The 25,935-nt window shown below is 34.3% G+C and overlaps 1 protein-coding gene across 9 annotated transcripts; it reads left to right on the top strand.

Moving 5' to 3' along the window:
• Nucleotides 1-2,160: 2,160 nt before the first annotated feature.
• Nucleotides 2,161-25,733, top strand: LOC149790445 (uncharacterized). 9 transcript variants are annotated; one of them, XM_089972499.1, is made up of 4 exons: nt 2,204-2,266; nt 3,022-3,173; nt 15,109-15,401; nt 19,835-25,733. In XM_089972499.1, exons 3-4 carry the CDS (start codon nt 15,393-15,395, stop codon nt 20,825-20,827), a joined length of 1,002 nt encoding a protein of 333 aa, XP_089828625.1. In that variant the 5' UTR covers nt 2,204-2,266; nt 3,022-3,173; nt 15,109-15,392; the 3' UTR covers nt 20,828-25,733. The 9 variants fall into 9 exon arrangements, with proteins under 9 accessions (XP_089828622.1, XP_089828627.1, XP_089828630.1 ...); XM_089972498.1 differs by having other exon boundaries at nt 3,022-3,191; XM_089972501.1 differs by lacking the exon at nt 3,022-3,173 and having other exon boundaries at nt 2,187-2,266.
• The last annotated feature ends 202 nt before the right edge of the window (nt 25,734-25,935 follow it).

Genomic DNA, 25,935 nt, shown 5'->3' with positions numbered 1-25,935 from the left:
ACATCAGCGCAGTCCGAAATTGATAGAAGAAAATTGATGTTTTTACACAGATTGTGTTTGATGCCTAACAATGTACATACTAAACGTGTGTTTAACGTTGCGTTATTTCACTTCATTTTGAGCGGATGCATGTCAAGCTGCGGGTTAATTTCAAATTTATATTACACCTCAAAGAAGTTTGACTTGCTCGGGTATCTAACTGATTATTTACATCATTCTGAAATTCCAGATAAACATAATTGGAAAGAAATTGTAAGGTCAAAAATTGTTGGTCTTGAAAATAGCCTCTGGAGAGTTCGTATGTCTAATCAAGCAGATTTTGATAGATTCTCTTCGATACACGAATACTTACGACCTGCCTCAGTGTGGCAGTCGGCTAAAACCAGACAACACACTAAGGTATTTACATATGTAGCTAAACTATGGGCTGCTGTTCCACAAACACAGCTTGATACGTGTATTAGATGTGGGAATGTTTATACAGACTTGATACTTCATTGTTGTGTTAGTTGTCCTTATATGTCGAACTTTCGAAATTCTTTCTGGGATTTCCTTACTGATAAATTTCCCCTGAGCCTGCACATTACGTTATTTAATGCAGAAGATGAGTTGCAACTACAGTATCTTTTAGGTAAAAGGTTACCATCAGGAGTAATCGACAAAGAAAACTCCAAGCTATTCGTCCTGTATGCAGTATACTTTGTCATGCAGTGTGCAGCTATCTTCTGTAAATAAGGTACTGAAACTTGCAACTTATGAGTTGACGAACACTTTGTTGATTGATATTGTGTAAGAATTTGTATTCTAATATAGAATTTTTTTAAAAATATTTATTGATTGTATTCAGATGATTTATTCTTATATCATGTAATCTTCCATGGAAGGAAATAAAGATGATGATGATGTGTTGATGGTTCTTTTATTTGAATAATTCAAATATTTTGACATATGGATATTTCTTTTACTCCCCCCCCCCCTTATTGCCCGTGAAATATCCTCTTGTAAATCTCTTTAAAAAATATTTGAATTATTCAAATAAAAGAACCATCAACACATACAAAGCAAACATTTATAATTGTTATATATTTATTAAGAAACATTTTGTCTCAGCAGTAAATATTCTCCAGTATTTTTAGTATAGTCTAACGCTGTATTATCGCGGGTTCTATATTATCGCGGCAAATGGGATTTCCCGATTAATTTTGGACTCGCGCCGTCTAGCAGTTGTTTACATATGTAAAGCTGTAGCCAGTAAGGACGCAAATATCGTACAGCACAATATCCTCTAAAATGTCTACATTTTTTTATAAGTTTACAATGAAAAAGAATGAACATCACTCTTTTGTAAAGTGATTTAATTTACGTTTATCATCATATAGAAAACTCCAGTCTAACTTGATATACCAGAATCGGCTTTGATTATGAAATATATTCAGTGTATTGTCTGATGTTTGATGAGTATCGGTCATATACTGCTTGTGTCATACATGTCCTTACAAGGTTAAGGTTGCAATTTCATTGCATGGTAGCCATTATTGACCAAAATTTACAAAATGTTACTTATGATCATGCTTCTCGTATATATATATAAGATTATAATAACAGTTAAACATTATTTCAATAATAATATTACTAATAGTTGTTATATATTCACAATTCATTGCCCACATTGCATTTAAAATTCATATAAAGTTAAATAATAGTTGCTTTTAATTTGTAATTTTGTTATTCATGGAATAACAGTTGAATTACATATGTGTGTTTGATTTTATTATTGGATCCTTCCGTTTATGTTGGAAATATTATGCCAGCACAAGCGGGGACATTTCTTTTCATAGGTAAGTGGTATTTTATTTTAATTATAATACCTGCGTGCTACCATACGTAAGTTAGGCAAAACTACCGCGATAATATAGAGTTATTCCCCCTAGTCCTACCTGTAAGACCCGACGCTGATATTTATGTTGTGGGCGTCTACTTTTCATTGCGCTGGAAAGCAATGAAAGCCGAGAATGCCGAAGTCGGATAAAGTTGAAAAATTATTATTTAACGAAACGAATAAAAAATATTTTATGTCTATTTCAACTGTAAGCAACGTTTCGTTTCGTTCAAGAAACATATCCTAAACATCAACCTACTTAAACTTACTTCGGCATACCTCGACTACCGTCGCATTACAACAAATTCAAATGTATGTCAACGGAACGTGAAAATGCATCCATTTGCTAGTGTCATATTTTCATTCCACCAGGATAAAGACAGCACAGTAAGTATATTAATTACACATAAATTAGTGGGAAAATGTCGATATAGGCTGCCAAATGTGTGAGATGTTCCTGAAACTTTGATTACTCATTCCGATGTCAACGACATCGGAACACACTATACAAGGCCGTTATTTGGACAGTAAGACATAGCACCTCAACAAAATCAAAATGTGCTATGTCTTACATGTAGGACTATATTCCCCCATGGTACGTTAATCTGGGTCAGTCATCATATGCTGTTATATTTACATTTACCAGCTTCGACTGACAATTATTTTTATAGGCATAGAAAGAGGGAAAGTCATTGAAAATTTATAAATAATAAGTAAGCAGCAATAGAAAAACAGTTTTAATAAGTACCGATTAGAACATTTAGTACCGCGATAATACAGAGTTCCAGGCTATGCATCATCACTGCACCATCTTCGTGCATATACTCACGATGAACTTTCTGCATCTATTTTAAAATGATTTAAATTATATCAAATATTGTGTTAATAATCATGAAAGATTCCATTGTTTTGACAAAATGCAATATCTAATGTTAACAACATTCATTACAATGTTCGGTGCGAATATATTTAAAAATAGAACGATCAAGACAGAGACAAATCAAACATTTATACCTTTTTATTGTTTTAATAAATTTGTATTAGAATTAAATTAGTTTTTGCTATTATTAGTTTCAAATGTATATGTTCCGGCATCGTCATGCCTTGCTGGTTTCTGTCTTGCGCGTCTTTTGTTTGTTTAGTAGGACCGAACGAAACAAGGAAGACATGAACAGCATTCTTACAACGGCTACAAGTAGGTTCTACACGAGTTTGTAGAAGTATCGATTTGCAGGCGGACCAGAATCAAGCACAAGAAATTCGTCTGCAGCAACAAGTGCACTACCTGTTCCAGGTCTCAAATTGATGCAAGGTTTAGTAAATGTCAGTGTACATCTGCCTAAATAACGGCGCTGTGTAGCGTATTTTGATGTCTACTATAATACAAGGCACATGGGTCATGTATGCGCAATTACTCATTTTATATAAATTGTTCTTTTAACATTTCACACTAATTTTCGTTAACCAAAGTCTATTCAGTCCGGATCATTGTTGTGTTATTGCGTTAAAATATAAGATGAGACGCCGTGTTCAAACTAACAATAACTTTATGTACAAACGACTACTGTGAGGTCTTGACACGGAGTAGTATCAAAGAGGCAGACGCTTAGATGGTTCTGAATGGTCAGTTTCACATGTATAATGTTACATATCTCTTCTTACAAAGAAATGGTTTTGATAAACTTTTAATAAACTGTAAATTAATCATGAGCCAGTATAACTAATATATCAAAATCAGGCAATGATTACAATGATCAACGAATATATCTCTGAGACAGACTGAGAATGCATTTTACTGTTTTTAAAGATCCTGTTGCTTGTCTGATTGCTATATTAATGTACACTGCTGGTCCTTATCTTGAATCACCGTATGTGTTTATCAACAAAACCATACCCTGTGCTACACTAATGACTATTCTATTAGCTGAGTCTTTATAATCTGTGAATACAGGATTTCACAACTGTTTTTTATCCTGGATATGTACAGGTTTTTGTAACTGATATTACACTGACTCTAATATCTTTGGTTTTACTAGCCTACCAGAATGCGTGTAGTATCCGCTTTGCTGACAGTCTTGTGGATTTGTTGTGTCAGGCTCAGGCGTACTATGGCTGAAACATTGAGATTCCATTGATTGTGAAATTGATTTACTGGCATTTGAGGGAAGTGATACAGCTGTACAGACTGTGTTTTCAATTTGAGAGAAGGGCGCATTTATATTACATTGCAGGGGGTGTGTTTCATTAGTTTTCATGAGCTGACATCCATTGCAACAATAAATGGTACCATCTTTGGTGCGAACTGAGTGTGACCTTTCTTTGTGTTCTCATATTATAATGGCAGGTTCCCAGTTTTGACCTTTGAATTGAACTCTGGCTGATTCCCCTTCCTTAAGTGGTTTTATTGGTTTTGCACCTTTATCATAATAATTCTTTGTTTTCTTCTTGCGAAGTGTAATTTTCTTTTTGACTCAGTGGTGATGGGTGTTTTGGGAATTAATTTTTTGCAGGTTGTTGGGAGAATTGATCTGAGTTGTCTCCCCATCAACAATTGTGCTGGTAAGAACCCGATATCAAGAGCAGTGGCTCGATACTCTAATATACTTATAAGCGGTTCTATGCCATCGGCTTTTGCTTTTGAGAGAATTCTCTTTACAGTTTGAACTGTTCTCTCGGCTAGGCCGTTCGACTGAGGATATGTGGGACTCAATGTAACATGGTTAAAGTCACATTCTTTTGCGAAGCTTGCAAACTCTTGGGAAGAATAGCATGTTTGAATGTCGCTAACGACTTCCGGTATTCCGAGGCATGCAAATATGCTTTTCATGTGATTAAAAACAGTGCAACTTTTTGATGTTGTGAGTGCCTTAACTTCAAAGTAGCAACTGACATTATCTACTACTAACATTATACATGTGTAACTAACCAATCAGAACCTTCTATGCATGAGTCATAGTTCCACTGGTACTATCTACATCAATATCAACAATCTGAACACATTCCTTGCATATAATGCAATAAATTGAGTAGTCCTCTTATTTAATACCGAAAGTACGGCAAATCATTGAAAAATAGTTGTAAAATCTTGTTTACCTTTTTTTTATCTGATATTTTCGTTTAGATGTCCGCCGTATTAGTTCAAATAATGATTACTTCCATTCTCAGTCTCGTTTGTTTGTGTGCCCTTATCAGGACATTGAGGCCTTATTTGGAAACCTAAAAATCGTAGTAAAAATATGGTTCAGTTTGAGTAAGAAATTCTGCGCATTAAAAGTGAATACGGTTTATCAGCAGCTTTGAAATTCCACCAAGAAGCCTTTATTCGCCACTTGATTGATAATAATATAGCATAGAATATCCAAGTTTGATTTGGCAAGCCTTATATAGAAAAGGGATTACAGTGAGAGTTTCACGTTATCTGTCATGGCAGACACGGTGAGGTTAGTGTAATCATGCCAGTTTGTTTTATCATGTAAGGGCTTAATAAATTCAAAATAAGCCAAACTTCTTTCACAACATGTTGTAGATTTCTACACTATTTTTTTTTTTTACTCATTACATGATATGGGATCAGTTTGTAGCCTCAACCACAACAAATCAAGTTGAGGCTACAACATCGTAGCTACTTAAATGTCACCAAGAAACTTACAGACGAAAATTATCTATCGCTATGGACTTTTACGATGGTGGCTATGTACTATACTTGGGTCCAGATAAGAGCGTGTCGAGTGGAATCATCACAGTCGAGATTAGTATGAATTTGTTTATCAGTATGCGTAGCTTTCATTGTGACATGACAGAGCATGACATTGAATCCGGATTGTACTGGATCACACCTTTAGGTTCACTTCATCCAAAAATGTCTACATTCTTTAACATTGATTTTGTCATATGTACCTATTTGGGGCATCTAAATAATGACCTTCCAAAGGAATATAGGTGTATATGAATCAGAATGATGTGAATACTTGCCACTTAAAGGTACACCACTCCCTCGATAACTCGCGCACATTGGGGTCCAGAAACATCGACCGCACTAGAAGTGAGGTGCAAGTTATCAAGGGACCTATAAAATAAGCCCAAAACCAATAAAGTGATTGACGACATAACGGAAAAATAAGGGGGGGTAGGCAGATTATACTGTTGAATACTCACTTTATAATCGTTCTGAGATTAACTGTTAATAAATATCTCTTTATGATGGTGTACTTTATTATTTTCTCATAGGACAACATTAATTTCAGGATAAATTATAGTATATTGAGGCGATCATCGAAAACATTATTCCATGTGGTTTCCGTTCGCTGAACATGTGTACCACTTCACACATTGTGTACTACGTCACTAATTTTTATCTTGAATTGGATACATTCTAGTTTTATTGTTTGATCCAAATTAGACGTTTTTTTATATACAAAAGATCGAATCTTTTCGAGAAACAGTGTCGATTGAACGATAGATAGATTTTAATGCGATAGAAGTAAAATGGAAAACAAAAAAAAACAAGGGTTAATCAGTACTAACATATTTAATTGGTCTACAAATTTGAAACAACGTAAATTAGAACAAGTTAATACTTGCTGTTTGTGCCACGCTTGACAAATATCAATTCACTTTTTGAAAAAATCAGTTAATTTTTTTTGTGTGTGTTACTCCTTGGTTTCTCTGCCGTCGAGCAAAATCCCTCAGATTTCTCAACTGCATGAGCTTTACGTAGTCAACATTTTGGGTCTCCAGCCACCTTATGGCTATATCAAAATATTTGATTGCTTCTTGTGCAGAGGGGTGGGGGTGCAACATCTGCCGTCTGCATCACTTTCAACACTTGTGTTACTCCAGTTAGAATCGTCTTATGCTGCAAATTTGTTCGCTATAGAAATAATTATAGTTTCATCTGACATGTATTCGGCTGTGGGGCAATCATTGTCAGCACAAATCCACTCCTCCATATCATCAAGAGAAACACCCGTCTCAGGACCATGAGTCTGTACGAATTTCTCCCAAACAGCCTCGGCATTAATGACATCAGTTTCACTGAAACATTCGAAGTCACTATCATCGTCGTTGTCTCTGTTACTGTTTTGCTTTACGTCAAAGGTAGCTCCAAGACCCTTAATCCAGCACCTGAGGTCTCTTGTAATAGATTTTTTTTTTAATGCAACAAACACTTCCCCAAAGTTGTTGATCAAAACAAAGCCGGCATGTACATGTAATTCGGTTCTCACAGAAGTACTCACGGGTTTCGATGTGACGGTCGATTGACTCTTTTCATGTTTTCAATGAACAGAATATGTTGTGATTATAATGTTTACACTGAAACGGAATTAAAGGATTAGAACGTGATTTTCACACAGGAAGACGTTTAATTGGTGTATTTATTTCATTCTCTTTTGCTACCTGTTAACATTTACCAGAAGTTTTCATTGATCGCTATTTCACCAGACTGTTTATTTACAGTATAATGACAACTATTTATCATAAAAACTGACATAATATATATATCTTTAAACAGAGGTCTCGCTAGTATTTTAAAACTGGGTCTTTCTGCCTCTGAATTCAATCACTAAATATCAGTACATTTTCTCACTCGGCCGCCAAGTCAAAGCCTTCGAACTAGCCACCTAGCTGTTGCATCACGTACTTTTTTTTTTTTGTTAATGTACTCTTATAAAATAGCAACAGTACATCAAAGAGTCTTTCAGTCAATGAATTCTGCCATTGTAAATATCAGCACAGTAAAGTAATCAACACATTTTCCCACAAAGCAGGTGGCTGAAACAGGGCCGGCAAATCTTGGAATTTTCCCGCGCACCTTTTACATGCATATGGAGGACTCCCGCCTCAGTGATTTTCTGCGTCCCAGATAAAAAATTCGTGTCCAAATACGCATAATTAAGCGTTTTCAAGATCTCTGAAATTAATTCTTCTCTAGTACTTGCAAATTTCAAAATATGGATTATATTTTTACAGGTATCAATCACCATTTTCGATGATAAAACGAGCAGTGTGTCAAGGTTTAATTTATCAATTCTTATCGTAATTGTTTCATGTTCAGCATATTTTAAAGATATTTTAAATACATTTTCTTTGGGAAAAAATCGGGAGCAAAGACGGACACCACATTATAAGCAGGATCGCGAGTTATCCGGGCGCGAGTTATCGAGGGAGCGGTGTATGTAGAATCAGATTCTAAAAAATGACACCCATTACTGAAATAATCGGTGTTGAATGCCTGCATAACCCATGTGACTTGTACTATAACATAGTAATGAGTCAAATTTTGAGTAATATCTCACACAACTGGCAGCCAATAACGACGCTTTTCTACAAAGTAATATCATGATGTTTTAGGAAGACTTTACTTACTCTTGTGTCTCTTCTTTAATAAATTCAAATTCTCAAGCTTCTCAATTCTTTTCATACCTTTCAGTTGGCCTGAATGCGATGGAAGCCTGGAATACCGAAATCAGTTAAAAGGATGATAAGAATCTTGAACGAAATGAAGCTATCTAAACACTTCCTTCATTATTAATATATTTTATTCGTTTCGTTGAAGAAGTATACTACTTCAACTTAACCCGATTTCAGCGTTCACATTCCATCCAACTAAAATGTATGCCAACGAAACTTGAAAACAGGACCATTTCTTTTGTGAGAATCTGAGTTTATTAGAGAAAAGACATCAGAGTAAGTAACGTTTGACTGAAACATTATGACTTTACATTATAGAAAAACGTTGTTATTGGCTGCCAGTTATGTTAGATTTTCCTGAAAAATTTACTTTCATTAGGATGTTAGTTGACATCAAAACACGCTACACAGCACAGCTATTTAGGCAGTAAGACCTAGATGCCCAAAACATAAGTATCAGCGTTGATGTCTTACATGTAGGACTAAGTACATGTATGACAGGTAAATTGTAAGCAACGATATGAGCCCCTGTGTGTGAGATGTCTAAGCTGATATTTATGTTGTTTGGGTCGACATCTTACTGCCCAAATAAATAGCATTGTGTAGCGTATTTCATGGTTGCCATTTATTTAGACAGTAAGACCTAGACCCAACCAATATAAATATCAGGTAGCTAGTTCAACATAATTTTCAAAATGTTATACTTATTCATCAAACACGTTTGGAAAGTTCATGTCTTAAGAATTCAGAACCTGAAATCCTTTTTAAAATACATAAATGTTTCAGTTTTTAACGAGTTTTTAAAAGTTTGATCATGAAGGAAACGTGTCTGCCAAAATGTTGACTCACAGGTGTATTTGGTAAAAATTAAATTTGTATGCATGAAGATTTCAATGGAAAGCATTGAAATTATGAAATAAGTTCAAAATTCATTAAAAATTATATATTAACAGATAAATAATTTTCTCATTTAAATACCTAAATTTATCAACTGGTTGCCTAGGTACATAAGCACATATGCGAAGACATCAGACAGAAATGGGTTCATTTTCTCTTTTTGGGGTTTCTTGTTTGGGCAGTTATATCATGTACATGGCACATAATCTGGTTAAATAATCACTTTTCAAATGCAGTAAAGAACAAATCTTCTTATAAAAATGGTTATGAAGATATTTTAATAAAACAGCAATATTTAAATTAGCTCTTTATTACTCTTCTAAAATTTTATGTGAATAAATCACACAGTTTCCTGTTTATGTGATGTTCTGCCATTGTTTGTAGCCTGGAACTGCAACAGATATAAAAGAAAAATAATTTTCTTTCTCATTAGTAGAATATCTATGCAATTTCCTAAAATGAACTTTATAAAACTAAATCTTTTTGCACATTTTAATACTCTACAGTCATTTTATATTTTTAACTTTAAGCATGAATATAGTTGAAAACAAATTAAATAAGTTAGTACTTGCACATTCTATTGACAGTACTAGTACTTTGTTTTTGTAATAACATTCCTTTGTAATTTATGAAAGAATAATTCTATTTTTATAAATGAAACGGATTTTCTGCAATACGATTGGCTGTAAACGGTCATGTGATACTGATATGGAATTTTTTACACATCATTAAATTCTGGGACTACTTTCAGTTTTTGTACTGTTTGAATTTTAAATAAATATTGCATACATGTAACTGTGAAACAATTGTTTCATCTTTTAACTTTCTTATTCAGCAAATAAATATAAATTATACCCTTTTTATACTTTTTCAAATATTGTTGGATTGAAATGCATAGGTAACAATCTGGCGTTCATCTGCTACATAGTCATGCAAAATGGAAATGGCGATTACAGTGATTTTTCGCTGCCGTTTTCTGCAGAGATTTTTGAACAGATGACAATGAGTTAAAAGAAGTAATAGCAGCGATTGAAGCAGATGAAGATGGATTTGATGATAATGCGATAGGTGTTACAAACGCTGAAAATGAAACAGAGATTAATAAATTCGCTCACACAACACCTCATAACCTCAATCACCCTAGCCATACACAACAGCAACAATAATTGTGTGGGAACTGGTCAGTCAATTTTGAGGCCACTGAGGGATATAAACCAAGTATCAAGAAATTATCTGAGAAGGACTTAAAAGCTATTGAAATCAACCAATACTCAGAGGCTACTAAACGAAACACAAAATCAGACATTGGCGTTTTCAATGGTATTTTTTTTTTTAATTTTTAAACGTGTGTAGGTGTTGGTGACATGGTGAATATGACCACTTACTAAAAAAAATAAAAAACATATTTATGAGACCATTATCGATCACTGAATGGGTATTCACAAATATTAATGCTGTTGAGAATGATATCAAATGTTATTCCTGTATACAATTTATTTGACTGTTACCTTTACATTAGTAAGGGATAGCATCATCTTGTTCAATATTTCCATGTTGTTCATTGATAAAATTCATCACGATTTAAGGTTTGATAGGAAATTTAATCTAGCACACTTGTTCATTCCGTATCGGCTGTTATTATGTAAGGTCATGGTCATCTGACGTAGCAGATGGGACTGACTAAAATTGAACAGAAATGTTGTAAATGAACTGTGTTGAAACCATCGGTAGCCATTGCCTAAGATGTAAAGTATGAAGTTTATGAATAAACGCAACTGTGACAGTAGTCAATATGATCGTATGATTATGTACAGGTTATGTATTATGGGGCGATGTGAAGTGGTGAATGAAAGGAAAGTACACGCTACTTAAATTGGAATGTATTGTTGATGGAATAAGTTGATCTGACAAAAGAAAGGACGAAATTGGCATTATAAGGATTAAATGATCATGGTTGGGTATTGATTGATGTGTAAATTTTACCTAATCACTCACAAAGATAACATAAAGTCCTTTGGACTTTATTTAGTTTGTTAGTGGTTAGGTAAAATGTACACATCAATAAATACTTAACCATGATCATTTAACCCTATAATGTATTACGTGTTCCATGTTATTGTTATTTTCACTATTGCTATCTGAGCAAAATTTCATGCATTCCCAACCATGATCATTTAATCCTATTATAATTTATATTAGTTCTGAAGATATTATATTATCAGTGACTTTATTATTTGATAATATTTTTATCTAAATAGACAATTAAAGCGTATAGCATACAAATGGAGCATGCAAGTGTTAAAGTTTGGTCGTATCTAAATTAATTAAATGTATATAAAATACGATTTTAGAGTGCCATTTTAATGCACTTACCCTTTGGTGGCGTCAGAGGTAATGATTACTTGCCACATTCCAAGCTTTCCATCCGATTTGGTATTTTATCCTATTTTCTTTTAGAAATGGGTTTTCTTTGATTCTCCAATATGAGAACATAGCTTCCCAAAAATTAGCATCATCCTTATTTTTTGCTCAGCACATTTACATGGTGCTCAGCCTTATGAGGTTAGTGATTGGACTGGTGTCAGAATAATGTGATTGGGTGGGACATCATGCTACATGTCTGGCATGATGCCCCAGTGCTTGAAATCACTATAAACTGCCACACTGCAGACATCGTAGCGATATACTGAAACATATTTAAAGCTACCTTAAAAATCCAGATCACATCGCACACATCTCAGCATGTTTAACATATGAATGGGCATAAATAATACATTTGAAGTATCTGGTACTTAAAATATATGTTTATTTATTTGAATCGTTCCATTTCAGACATATAGTATTGAAAAATACTTATGAAACCAAGCTAGATAAACAGCATATTAGTTTGCATTGTGGCAGATACAAATGGGCGTAGTGGAGAAACAGCTGAAGTGGCTATATCTGGGTAGATGTCTTATATTGATTCAGGGGTAAACTAATAACACACTCACCTATTAATTGGTTAGTTAGTTTCCCCATGAATCAAGTGCCTGTGTTGTGCGACATGGATATTATATCTTTGACCTGCCATAGTTCGTGTCCTCAACATGTAAAAAAAATTATTTATAAAATGTCTATATTCTTTCAAGTGACTGTGGGTTACTAAAGTATTCTCAAATCCTTATGTTTGTTTGCAGCCATTAACCAATTTTAAAAACAAAAATCATCAAGGATATAAAAAATAAACAAAAGAATTTCATTCATCAATTTATAGTTTCTAACCTTATTGTCACTCAGACATCCCAGAGGTCTCGCTAGGATTTTAAAACTAGGAGTCCAGGACTCCCATTTTGGTAAAAATAGGAGTCCCACCATCAAAAGTTGCAGTCCCTTCTTTCCTACAGAATCAACACAGACGTGAGTGCATCTATTTTTAGATGGAGAGGTTTTCGTAATGTAATCACTCACTATAATATAGATTCATTACAACAGTCCATTGACAGGATTGCAAATTTATGGTTTATTTATTTGTAGACATACTTCTAGTAATTTTAGGCAGATAAATAGTATTTGATTTGCTGTTTTTTCCCTTATTTTTGCAAACACGTGTCAAGTCAGAAAACAGCTTAGGCCTTAAAGCGCATCTCACGAATTCCACAACATAGCATTGTCCCATATGTTTCTGACCAATATAATTTGCATTTTAAAGTTAAATCTTTAATAAAATAATACGTAGGCTTTGGTTTCAGTGATTTGTATATTTTTTCTGAATATATTTGCCCGATGATTTAAGAAGACAGACAATCTAATAAAGTGGTACATCCCAGACTTAGCAAAGTCCGCCATTATTTCCCGTTAGGCCTACTGGTTCACTTACAGTTTCAAACTAATTTTATGACAAAATAGTGTATAAGAGGCAGTTAATATATATCCAGATCACCGATTCTGATCTTAAAACACAAGTCTGTATGTTTTATCATCAAAAGATATCATGCAGGAAATTGATAGTTGCTACCTTACTCGGAAAAGGGTTAATGGTCAATCAGCTATCAAAACACAATGCTTGTGAATGGGTAAGAGTTTGTTTGTCAACATAATTGATATAAAAATTAGGCCTAGCTACTGATGCCTTGATGAATACATTTTGCTACAGCACTAGAACTAACCAGGCTAAGGTGAGGGGCATTAAAAAAAATATTGTATGGTCAGTCAATGTACGTCTTAAATGATCACAGGGCAAAGTTGTTCCTGACAGAAGAATGTGAAATTTATATTTTTAGGCAACTTGACACCCACGTACAAATGGCATTTTGTCTAAGTCTCAACATGTCTTGATTCTGAGGTCACGTGCACTGCTTATTCCGCTACATTCGGAAATGAACACAACAGCGAAAGCTAAAGTTGTTTATTTGATGTACTTTTATAAATGACCACATGTATATCTCTGGGTCTTTCTGCCTCTGAATTCAATCACTGTAAATATCAGTACATTTTCCCACTCGGCCGCCAGTCAGAGCCTTTGAACGTGCCACCCAGCTATTGCATCATGTTCTTTTTTATGTACTCTTATAAAATTGCAACATGTATGTACATCAAGGGGTCTTTCAGTCACCGAATTCTGTCGTCGTAAATATCAGCACAGCTACATTTTCCCACAAAGCAGGTGGCTGAAGCAGGGCTGGCAAGTCTTTGAATTCTTCCGCACACCTATTACATGCATACAGAGGATTTCCACCTCAGTGATTTTATGCGTCCCAGATCAAAAATTGGCTTCCAAATATGCATAATTAAGCATTTCCGAGATCTCTGCATCCCTAACAGAGTCAACTTAATGATGTTTCAGATGCTTTCGATGTAAACTAGCAACAATGCTGTAAACTCATTGGGATCCATGAAGTAAGGCTACCATCATTAGTGCTTAATGGCTCACTGTCCTATTCTGGTTTCCAAAACAGTCCATTTCAGTAAGACCTTTATCACCTGCATCAGTTACTGAATTGAATATTATTTAATAAAAAAATTGAATAATAAATGGAGGAACTCTTTTTATTATTTGATCAAAAAGATGTAACTCCAAAATTTATGGAATTATTTAGATTATGAAAGACAGTGAGCTACATCATATATAAGCTTAAAAATGGACTAACCCATGCAAACTTTATCGTGTTAGTAGCGAAACTCCTGTTTGACTCCAAATGCTAACAAATTGACAGTATTTGAGAGCCCCTGGTGATGAATCAGGTTCGAAACTGTAAATTGATGAATGATGTGACTACATTTTATGGCATTTTTTAAATATCTTTGATGCTTTTTATTTTAAAATCAATATTGGGATACATTACAAACAAGAGCGTGTGCAAATACTATGGAAAAACATCAATTTGCTCAAAAATGGAAATTTATGTTTTACTGTATGTGTATATTTTGGACACCGTAATTTTGATTTGTAAATGCTTTAATAATAATAATAATAATAAGAAGCAAAATGAACATTGATTTCAACGATTTTGTTACCAATTATTCAATAGTTTTAATTGACTGCAAATCATTTAATGTTGTCCCTTTGATCAATTCTTTTATTCAAGGTAAGAAAACAATGGCACGCTTATTAAAGAAAAGGCATCTGGGGGATTTTGTTTTTCATGCCAGCAGCTTTCTCTCTCCCTCTATCTAGCTCCTGATGTTTTGTTGATCATATATTTTTTACAGTTGTCCTAACCATATTTCAGTGGTCCCCAGTGGTATTTGACTATTCATGTAAACTATTTACATGCATGATAAAGAAATGAGAGGTTGAGCAGATTTTTTGAAGACCAAACAAATCTGTATTCTAGCAATAGATAGATAAATATATAGCTAGGTGACATATTTGTCAGTATTATTTTTTAAGAAAACATGTGTTTCTAGTCAACTGTCATGTTGCTTTGTTTTGGTTTCAGTTATTGAACATCGTAAAAAATATTTCCAGACAGAAGATAGCTATGATCTGTTTGAAGTGAAAGAAATGTTCTGATCAATGCTTCAAAGTCCAACATTAAACTTCTGATCACCTATGGGATCTGGATTGCAGAGACAGGGCTCACATCTAACAATAGAGAGACAGATGAAGTTTCTGTGCAGATTTAAAAAATGTATCATCTAGTTGTTTTAAAGGATCTTGTATCAATGCAGGGATGGTGCTGGAATTAAAAAAAAGTTGTCGCCAAAAGAATCGCGATGCTCGATGTTTTTGGTCAGTTTAAAAAAAATTCAGCATTTTCATAATACAGTACTACTAATTTATTACAAAATCCTCAAGACCAAGGTAATATTATCGATTTAAGCAGTTGTTGGGGTGGGAGCGGCATGGCAGCTAAATATAATCAAAGTTTGCTTACAAGTGAAGTTTGTAATAGGTGACCAGTTCTCAGGGAGTATGATTTTCGCTAAGCGAAGATAAACAATGGAAATTTTGGTTCATCAAAGGCATCATTTCTACTTTACATGGCGCACATTTATGCACTAAGTGCCATCATCTCAAAGCCAGTTGGTTCTTATCTGCCATAGTTCCAGCTTTGTTTACATTAGAACCTTTTAATTCTAAAGTTGTTGGATGGGCAGTAAATCTTCTACAGTTTGCATGATGTAGACACAAGTATCTTTTCCATAAAGAACACATAGGTTTGTACCCGATCACTTTGTGCCAATGTTATAAATGTAGAAAACCAGTCTTCAGTAGAAGACTTTTAAGGTGCTGTTTATATTAATTCTGACATGATGGAAAGAATCTTTATTAGAGAGACACGTACTGATATAAATGACGTAAGTGACACAAAATGATGGAAATGACATCTCTTAACATCCAGGAGAAGACACATCAGACCAAGTGATTTTCTTGACTCAGGAAAATTGTGGAATTGTTGCTACTTTCAGTCTCAAATAGAATGTACAGTATTACATGTGGCTTGAAAGAAAATGCCATCATTTTGATTAACAAGAAAAACCTCAGAAAGATGTCAAATAGTTCAAACATTTTTTACATTCAACTTGTGAGTGTGGGATATATCCAGCAGTGCATCATTTAAAATCATACTATTTAATGTCTGATAACGGGGATCTTGGCGTAATTGTTTTAAAAAATGTGAAGTATTCTTTTGAAAAACAAATCTGTATGTGTTACGATTCACCATTTCAGGTATAATAGAATGATGTCAACAGATCAGTTATGGTGGAAATTGGATTAGAGTAAATAATTTGTATAAAAATCACTTTACAGTTTCTTTTAATGAGCATTAGTATTCAAACAAATATGCTGTTTATATATATTTATATATATATATATATATATATATATATATATATATATATATATATATATATATATACACACAACATGTAATATTTGCAAGTTTTGCTGTATATTTTGGGATTTTAAGCACATTTCAGTGTTTTCAGTAACCATTTTGATTTGTGAGCTACAATTGTTTTCTGAGCATGTCAGTTGGTCTGAAGTTATTATGGTACATGAGCTATCAGAGTTGATTCTTCAATAGGTCCTCCCTTGGGTTACTATCTCTACATATATAATTTATAAGTAAATTGTAAGCAGTGTTACAAGGTCCAGTGGGTCAGTGGGTCAGAAACAAAACATTTTCAGGTCCCTTTACACATCATCAAAAGAGGATATGTCATGTACCCAAGTAAGTCCTAATTTTAAGGTCAAGGTCATTGCTTTTTAAATTTTTACATCACTTTCCTTTCGACTCTAAAATTTTGAAGCCATTGGAAATCAGGAATGAAACTTGGTATATTTATGCTTTATGAATAGAAAATGCACCAAATTGGGGTTTCAGTTTTCAAGGTCACTACTCAGTGTTTCACTTTTCTTTCATGTTTTCCTTTCAGCTCTATGACCTTAAAGCCATTTGAGATTAAGGGATGAAACATATACTTGCACATCATCATTAGAAAGTGTGTTGTATACCAAATTGTTGGTCCTGTATTCAAGAAGATTTAAGTTTTCCATAACCTTCGATAATGCTTTCGCAAACTCTAGTTTCCAAGTGAAATAGAGGCTACTTTCCATTCATAATGCTTTATGTTCTGAAAGTTTTGTGCCAAGCAATCTTGCCATTTTACATATATCAATACTTTTGTTTAGCATTTATATTCCTGCATTCTTCCATTACTTGATGCCCAGTTTCCGGCATCTATTATATCACACTTCCATCTTGTTATATTCAAGGTCTTGTGCAGACATGATAATGTGAATATTTATTATTTAAAGTAAGTTTGACAAATAAGGAATACATATATGTTTTATCTTATCGAGTACATTTTTAATGATAATATTTGGACATATCTGGGATTTATTGACTTTCCGGTTTTAACCTAGCCTTGTGGCAGTTTGTAAACTTGCCCTGAACAATCTGACTTTTAGGAAAGTTGTAAGTTTATATAGAACCCGTCTTGCAAGAACACCCCTTCTGCTAAGAAATAATGGTCTCTCAAGACAGGTCATTACACTATATAACCATTAAATTTGTGCAAGGGGAACCTGGTCTCAAGACAGGTGGTCTTTTATAGCAATGGTCTCTTAAGACAGGTGGTCTGTCATAGCAACAGTCTCACAAGACAGGTTTTACTGTTTATATTAACATCAGAACGTTTCTCATTTACCACGCTGGGGGAAGCATACCTTCAAGTTCATGGTCATGAGTCAGTATGTTAAACTTTCCATCACACTTTCTCTCCAATTTAAGAGCTGTTTCAGATTAAGATGTGCAACTTTATGTACTTCATATACCATCGTCATCAGGTTTGTCACATGACACACTGAGGGTCCTATTTTCATGATCAGGTCATGGGGGTTCTATCTTTGAGGTCAAGGTGATAGGACAGTATTGTGGATTTCTTTAGCATTTTTAACCCAATTGATAACCTGTGAACTGTTTAAGATAAATTAATTAAATGTGTTATGCTTGTATATAGTGACTTGACGATGTATTGAATTCTGTATTTGGGGTCCTTTCTTCGATGTCAAAGTTACAAGTTGCTTTTGTTTCTGCTGTATATCTTAAAGGCCTTCTTGAGGTTTTGGGATGAAGCATGGTGCACTTGTTTATGTGATGGCATCTCAAGTATCGCGGTCATAATAACCAAGGTCAAGGTCAATTTATTCCCCTCTTCTGTACTTCTGCTCTGATGTCATTGAGATAGAGACATGAAACTTGGTTAGTTTTCATATCTTCCTGGTAACTGTATGAATTGATATTTGAATCCCAATTTTCTCCAGATATTCATGAACAAGTTTTACAGTTTGAATGTTTGGCTTTCATTTCAGCTGGATGCTTTTTTTGTTGATGAAGTGGATATATCATCATTTTATGTCAGTTAGGGACCTCTCCGGTGGCCTATGTGGTTTAATCGTCTGCCTCGGAGGCAGGTCACTGGTTCAAACCCTAGCAGAGTCATACCATAGACATAACAAAATAGTACTAGCAGCTGCTCTGCTTTGCACCCAGCATTTGTAGATTTGTGTTAGGACTGGTCAGCCTGATGTCAGGATAATGTGACTGGGTGGGACATGGCACTACATGTCTGCAGCATGATACCTCCGAGCTAGACATCACTATAAACTGTCACATTGCATACAGCATAGCAATATGACTAAAGTTGTTAAAGCTACATTAAAAATCTAAATTACACACAAATGTTAATGGAAAAGTACCTAATCTGTGCTACTGGTATTCATCACTGGGTAGCCATTGGAATGGTGTTACCTACACTTCAGCTTTAACTTGATACTGCATGATTGCAACAGCAAATGAAATGATTTATTAATCAACAACATTGATTCAAGTCTAGATCATATGCCAACTGATATATTGACAAACAGTTATCCAGCTTTGATGCTCTAATCATATGCCAACTGATTTATTGATAAGCATCATTGATTCAAGTCCAAATCATATACCAGCTGATTTATTGATAAACATTGATCCAGGTTTGATCCCCAAATCATATTCCAACTGATTTATTGATCAACATTACTGATCTAGCTTTGATGCAGATTCATATATAGATTAGGCAAAAACCTTAATTTGAACAAGAATAATTTTAATAATGATAAAACATCCTTCCTCAGTTCTCAATATTGAGAGTCCAACTTACTGGATCCTCCATTTTTGTTTCCTTTGACTATAAGTCATAAAACTTTGATTTATTATACACTCACTTTTTTGGGGTGTGGTGGGTACAGGTAACCCTGCACTTCAATTTTAAACACTTCACAGAGAGGTACTCTTCCTAAACTGTTGATTTATATGTCTGTAGGATTTTTGTGTTTTTTTTCTTCACATATAAATGGACTCCACAATTATAGGTACAAGTGATAGTCTTCACATGCCATTTGCAAGGCAACATCAGTAAATCAAGATAATTAATTTCAAAATTTAAATTTCTCATAGCCGTCTTAAGATTGGTCAGTATTGTTATTGTGCTAGACTTGCAACCAGAAGGATGTACTAGGTAATGCTAATCCAGGGTCAGTTGCTGTGGTCACCCTGTGTCCCCATCGAGGCACTTGTTCTAATTGCCTTATCGTTATATAACCATCGTGTGTTGCTGTGTTTTAAAACACCAATCAAAACAACTGTTTAAATTTTCTTTCTTTTATATTTACAGAAATCATTCACAATGATGATCACAAGGACTTTCATCATTTATGGGATATTTCTGAAGTGTGTTACAGCTGTCACAGGAGCAAACCTTGTAAATGACACATGTGGTACAGTTAGTATCAGAGATGACATTAGTAACCGAACAGCAAAAGTTACATGCATTGACGATGCCAGAGGGTCTGATCCAAAGTCACAAAATGGTAGTTATTTGCTTAATGACATTGGAAACTGGGCAGGAGAAATTTTTGCCTGTCTGTGTAGCTGTCGAGTGCCATTAGACCTAAAGAATGGACAAATTTTGTCTAAAAACAAAATTCCCCATGGAGAGGTACTTAATGTTAGGTGTGATGAAGGTTATGAAAAAAGTATTGAAACAAACATTGTGTGTCTTGATGGCTTGCTAATGTCAATTCCAGGATTCATAAATGTACAATACGTAAATATATCTACCCGCCTGAAAAGCCTACCAGACTGGTTTGCAAATAAATTTGATGGTAAAGTTTTTGATCTGTGGGTAAATGAATCAGTCAATTGGTCAGTTCCTGTTACTGAATTACAAAAGAATCAAAAAGTTTTTCAAATTCTTAATGGAAATGACACAATTTTGCAGTATTACTTGTGCAAAGAGAAAGGCTGCATGCTTGGATGTGTCAGTCTGTCAATGGACGGACTAGATTGTATCAGTTTGAAATCTAGAGACCTAGAATGTAATAAAAAGCTCAGTGAAACAACAACTGATGTGTCCAGTAGCCAGGGTCTATCAGGAACTGTCATAGCAGGTATAGTTCTTGGAGTTGTTGTCCCTGTAGTTGTTGTCATTGTCATTGTAGTTCTTTGTAAAAGAGGTGTAATCAATAAGAGGCAATGTTGTAAAAACCAAAGAAAAGGCAAGAAAGAAAGTCAAGATAATCCAGATATGGAGGAAGTTTCAGCCCCACTTCAGCAACAAGCATCACAAGAACAAACTGAACAAGCTGTTCAAGAAATTAATCAGTGATATAAAATGGTATTTTATTGTCTCTTTTTCAGAAAACTATTTTTTTTTTATTTATGTTTTTTGGCTGGGTGGGGTGGAGAGCACTATTTAAAGCTTCAATTTTCATTCAAATGTTATGTTGTGGGAGGTGAAGTTTGTAGTAATTGTACAGTAAATTTTGATTTTACTTGTAATCACTTATAGAAGCCAGCTACCATGATAGTGACTGAATTTTAATGATTAATCAAATCTGCTACAGCAACCAGCTGGATATAATGATCACCTTTGTTAGGGATCATGCTTGGGCTTCACCTGTGTCACAAATTGGGATTTGTTTCTTTCTGGTGACAAATTATACTATCTGGTGGGTTTTTTGGCTGTTAAAAATTGTATATATAGTCTTAGATTTGGAGTTCAAAGGCACCATGACAGGAAGCCAGAAACTTGGATATAAAATTGCACTGGAATCTATTGTTACATAAATCCTTTGTTCATTTTGACAAACCATTCTAACACGGCATTGTTATATCATAATCCGCTTACGCTGATATCGGGCCTTAGTACTCGGTGCTGTTATATAACCAATAGTCATGCTACCGGACCAGCCACAATCGACCACCTCTGAAATCGGAAACAAGAATGACTACAATCTATCAGACGAGGGCATGTTTTTTCCTTTTTGAAAAACATACCAGAAAAAATAGTTTTGCTGAAAATTTCAAAGAAAACTGATTACCTTTGAAGCATTGATCATTCTGTATGTATACAAAGGAAATGAAAAAATAAATCTGTGTCCATCAATGTTATACAGTTATTAGATTTTTCCGCAGCAATAACAAATTGGCATTTGTTTGGTCCTTCAAAGAGTGCCTTAGCAGCACCTTAAAACCAAGCCAAAGACCTTTGATCAACGAAAGTCAACAACAAACTTAAATAAAAGCATTGTTTAATTTTTCAAGGTGATTGGAACATATTGATTGTGCCATGAAAGTTTCCTGTTTGAAACAATAAGTTCTTGCTTACGATCGTTACCAGTGGCAGTTTAAAACCCAAATTAAAGTTCCAATATTTTGAAACAATAAATACCTGGCCATCGAGTTAAATGAAGGTGTGACATCTCGCAAGAATGTAAACTTTTTAATTTGTTCACATGTTTTAATTTCCCTATGAATAGCCTCATCCCCTTGGTAGCCTCGGCATCATGGTAGTTGTCTCTGGCTGACCAAAATATATGCCAATTTAAGTACATGTACGTGTAGCATATGAACAACTATACAGCCACATGCTAGGATAATAAATATCAGAGTGAATTGTTTCGGGAAACGTGTTTGTTGACATTGGAATATAGATCAAACAAGGACTTCCATTTTATATATATACAATTTAGTTGTGTTTTCTAATGGGATTTGACTGATGGATATTTCATATGCATGTATATTATTTAACACGTTGTGGAGTGTACTACACAAATGTAAGTTGTCAATATACAAGTGTAATTCAGACTAGTTGTCTTAATTTGATCAAAATTTTTGGTTGTTTTTCTCTGCGTAAATTGTTTGTCCCTGATGACAGATCATCTTTTAAATTTCACTTGTATGTGAAATTTCATTTTATTTTCAGCCTCCCTCCCCTTACCCATCTAAATGTCTGCCAATGTCGACAATACTACCTTGGTTCCGAGGATGTTGAGATAAACAAATAGTAATGTATTATGAAAATGGCAACATTTTTTTAAATTGGCGACAAAATATTGAGGTTGGCGATTTGTTTTGGCAACAACTTTTTTAAAGCCAGCGCCATTCCTGAATTTGTGTAGAGATCAAGTTCTGTATATCACACTGATATCACTAGAAAACTTACCTGTGTGTAATAAAATTAAATACTTGAAACAATGGCCAACTTTATGTGGTCCATTGAATGATTTTTGTTAGGAATTTGACTGCAGTTCTGCAAATGTATCAGTATGTGGTCCATTGAATGATTTTTGTTAGGAATTTGACTGCAGTTCTGCAAATGTATCAGTATGTGGATCATTGAATGATTTTTGTTAGGAAGTTTTGATTCCAGTTTTAATTTTGTCTCACCAACATCAAACATCTTGTACGAGAGCAGTATACACAGGTAGAATAAATCACAATTATGATTGTGCCACTTATATATATACGGTGCACATACCTGACTCGTGCATATCTTGCCAGCGTCCACTCAGTCAGTAAAATCAGGACACAGACATTCTTGTTAAGTAAATCGACTTTCATCCCATAAGTTGGGTGATTTTTTGGGGGGCATCTCAAGAAGAATTTTGATGATACAAAAGATGGGGAGGGTTATGAATGAATATTTTCTTTGACCTTCAGTTTTAAGGATTTAATATTTTTTGCCCTTGTATTATGTATACCTTTTAAAGATTTTGACATCTTTTTATCTTCTTGTAGGACTATACGCTTTTGTTCCAGATTCAAAAGTGAATTGTGATATATGCAAGGTTGCTTTAAATGGAGATACATTATATGAAAAAATAAAATTCAGCCATATAATTGGATCCATGACTATGCCTGTGTTAAGACTGGGACATTGTTAGAGTGATATAAATGTATAATATCTGAAGCATCCAGTGCAACCAATGAAATAAGAGTCGTGTGACGTAACACTGTTTTGATGTATTGAACAAAACATAAGCATAGATGGGTTGGTGGGTAGGTGGTTTTACAGTATGTCAGTACAATACTACTAGTTTTATAATGCCATTTAAAAAGTTTAATTTTAAATTGTAGAAAGATGTTTCAGATATAAAGAGAAAGAAAAGGGGCTAACATTTTGGTGTCAGTATCAATTAAATCTGAATTTATGTACCGGTAATCATTTTTACATTCAAGTTATTATTATAACCACTTTGGTGGCCTAAATGTGGTTAGAGCACTGCCTCATTTACGGGAGGTCACAATTACAAACCCCGTCCACGTCATACCAAAGACTTGTAAAAATTATGCTAGCAGCTGCCTCACTTCAAGCTCAGCATTAAGAGGTTAGTGTTAGGACTGGTCGGCCTTGTGTCAGGATAATGTGACTTGGTGGGACATAATGCAACATGTCTGTGGCATGATGCCCCAATGCTAGACATCACTATAAACTGCCACACTTATGACATTGTAGCAATATGATTGAAAAATGGTTAAAGCTACATTAAAAATCTAAATCACACACAAATCACACTTTCAAGTTATTAAACTTGCAATAACTCGGATAAGTTTGATAATCAGTGAAATCAATACACATTTATTTCTGTGCTTGTAACCACTCTGGAAGTCATGTTTTGATCAAACTTGGCAGACAGCCTCAAGATTTTGAACATGTTTGATAATCTGAAAGATTAACCTTATTACTAGGGCGATCTTGTTTCTGATTGTCTCAGCTCTTTACAAGTATGAAGACATACTTACAGTATGATTTTGATAAATATTCATTATCAGCTTATATCATCAAGATCTTTGATATGTTTACTGATGTGCAGGATTTACACATATTCATTGGATAATCATGCATCTGATTTCCTGAGGTTGTTGCAACACAGTTTGCTCAAACTTGGCATATTATCTTACTATGATCATATTTATTTTTGTGGTTATAAATTTGTGTGGCTTTGTAAATCATTTTTTGTGGATACCTAAATTCATATATTATTGTGTGGCTTATCCTCTACAGATACCCAAAATAAAGAATGCAAAAGAACTGTGATATGCTAATAACACGTAAAGGTTTGAATGGCTGGAGCAATAATAAGCTAGTAAGAGCTCCAACCAAGCACTTGTCAAGATCAATACCTTATTTTGTATCATTGCTTGACATCAAACAACTGAATCAGCTAATCACACCAAGCTGTCATCGAAACCTATCTGTATGATATTTTACTTAAACAGTTGTCAATAAAGTTGCACCATCAGCACATCCCAATGATTTCCCAATATCTTGTGCCAGTATTCCATGTGCAAATCAAACACTGCCCTTATCTCAGTGCACTTAGCAGCCTATGGCAATGTTTTATATGTAATAGAGGAAAGCAGATCACAGTTGAATGTTTGTGAAATCAGTCCTAATTATCTATCACTTTGAGAAGCTGGGCTTCTGTAATTTTGCAGTTTCAGGATTATTTACATGACAAATGTTTGTGTTTACCAGAATACTTGATTGGCACAATGTCTTATTGAGTAGTTTTGTCTGAAAATCATTGAAATGTTAGCTTGTTTATTTTGTTGTAATAAGTGTATATACACAGAGTGTTGTTGTTGCTGTTGTAGGGTTTAATGCCATTTGTCAGCACATGATAGGCTATACATGGCGGCCAGTATTGATGGTGGAGGAAGAACCCGGGAAATCCCCGGAAAGAACCACCGACCCTCGAGAAGCTACAGGCAGACTTTCTCACATACCCACATTAGCCGAATCCAAGACTCAAACCCTCGCAAACAGAGGTAAGATGGCAGTGATCCATAGCGGAGAGCACTTTAGACCACTCGACCACTCGGGGCCCCTACACAGGGTGTAATTAGCACTGTTGTAATTAGTGTGTATACAAAGTTTTATTAGCGCTTATGCTTCAAGCAGTAAGTATACTTTTTTTAAGTCATGTTGTTGTTGCATAAAATGCATCAATAAAATCAAATATGCCTTCAAAAGGATATAAATTTGAACAAGAAAGTTTGTTACTTTTAATTAGTAGTATACATGCATGTATTTGTAATTGGTAGTATGCATGTATTTGTAATTTGTAGTATACATACATATATTTTCATATATCTGTTCTTCATGTAGATTATTAATTTTAAGTGATCATGACCTATTCAGTCTTAAATCATAGAGAAATGATTACTATATTTGTAGTATGTTTGCTTCAAGCAATGTAAATAAGTATTAAAAATTTTGTACTTAATTTCATTATTCTTTCTTTAATGTTTAATAATTCTCATAATTAAATACTCTGTGCTCTTTCTCTTTCATTTCTGTCCTTACTGGTCTTACAACACTTATAAGGCAGTCAGCAGAAAATACAGCTACTGGATCCTGTATATATGTGCAGAGAGACAGTGTAAACTGCTTCATAATTAGTGACCACCCACCTTATAAGGCTAATC

The sequence above is a fragment of the Sinohyriopsis cumingii genome, chromosome 10 (genome assembly GCF_028554795.1).
Source record: "Sinohyriopsis cumingii isolate HCF-2022 chromosome 10, ASM2855479v2, whole genome shotgun sequence".
In the NCBI taxonomy this organism is placed as follows: domain Eukaryota; kingdom Metazoa; phylum Mollusca; class Bivalvia; order Unionida; family Unionidae; genus Sinohyriopsis; species Sinohyriopsis cumingii.
Note: the sequence above shows the minus strand (reverse complement) of the source record. Positions and strands in the feature narration are given on the sequence as shown.

Coding starts and splice junctions, on each gene's coding strand:
- LOC149790445 (XM_089972496.1), top strand. CDS start 2,213: ATGCATCCATTTGCTAGTGTCATATTTTCATTCCACCAGGATAAAGAC. Junction 2,267..19,834: donor ACCAGGATAAAGACAGCACA/GTAAGTATATTA, acceptor TTATATTTACAG/AAATCATTCACAATGATGAT.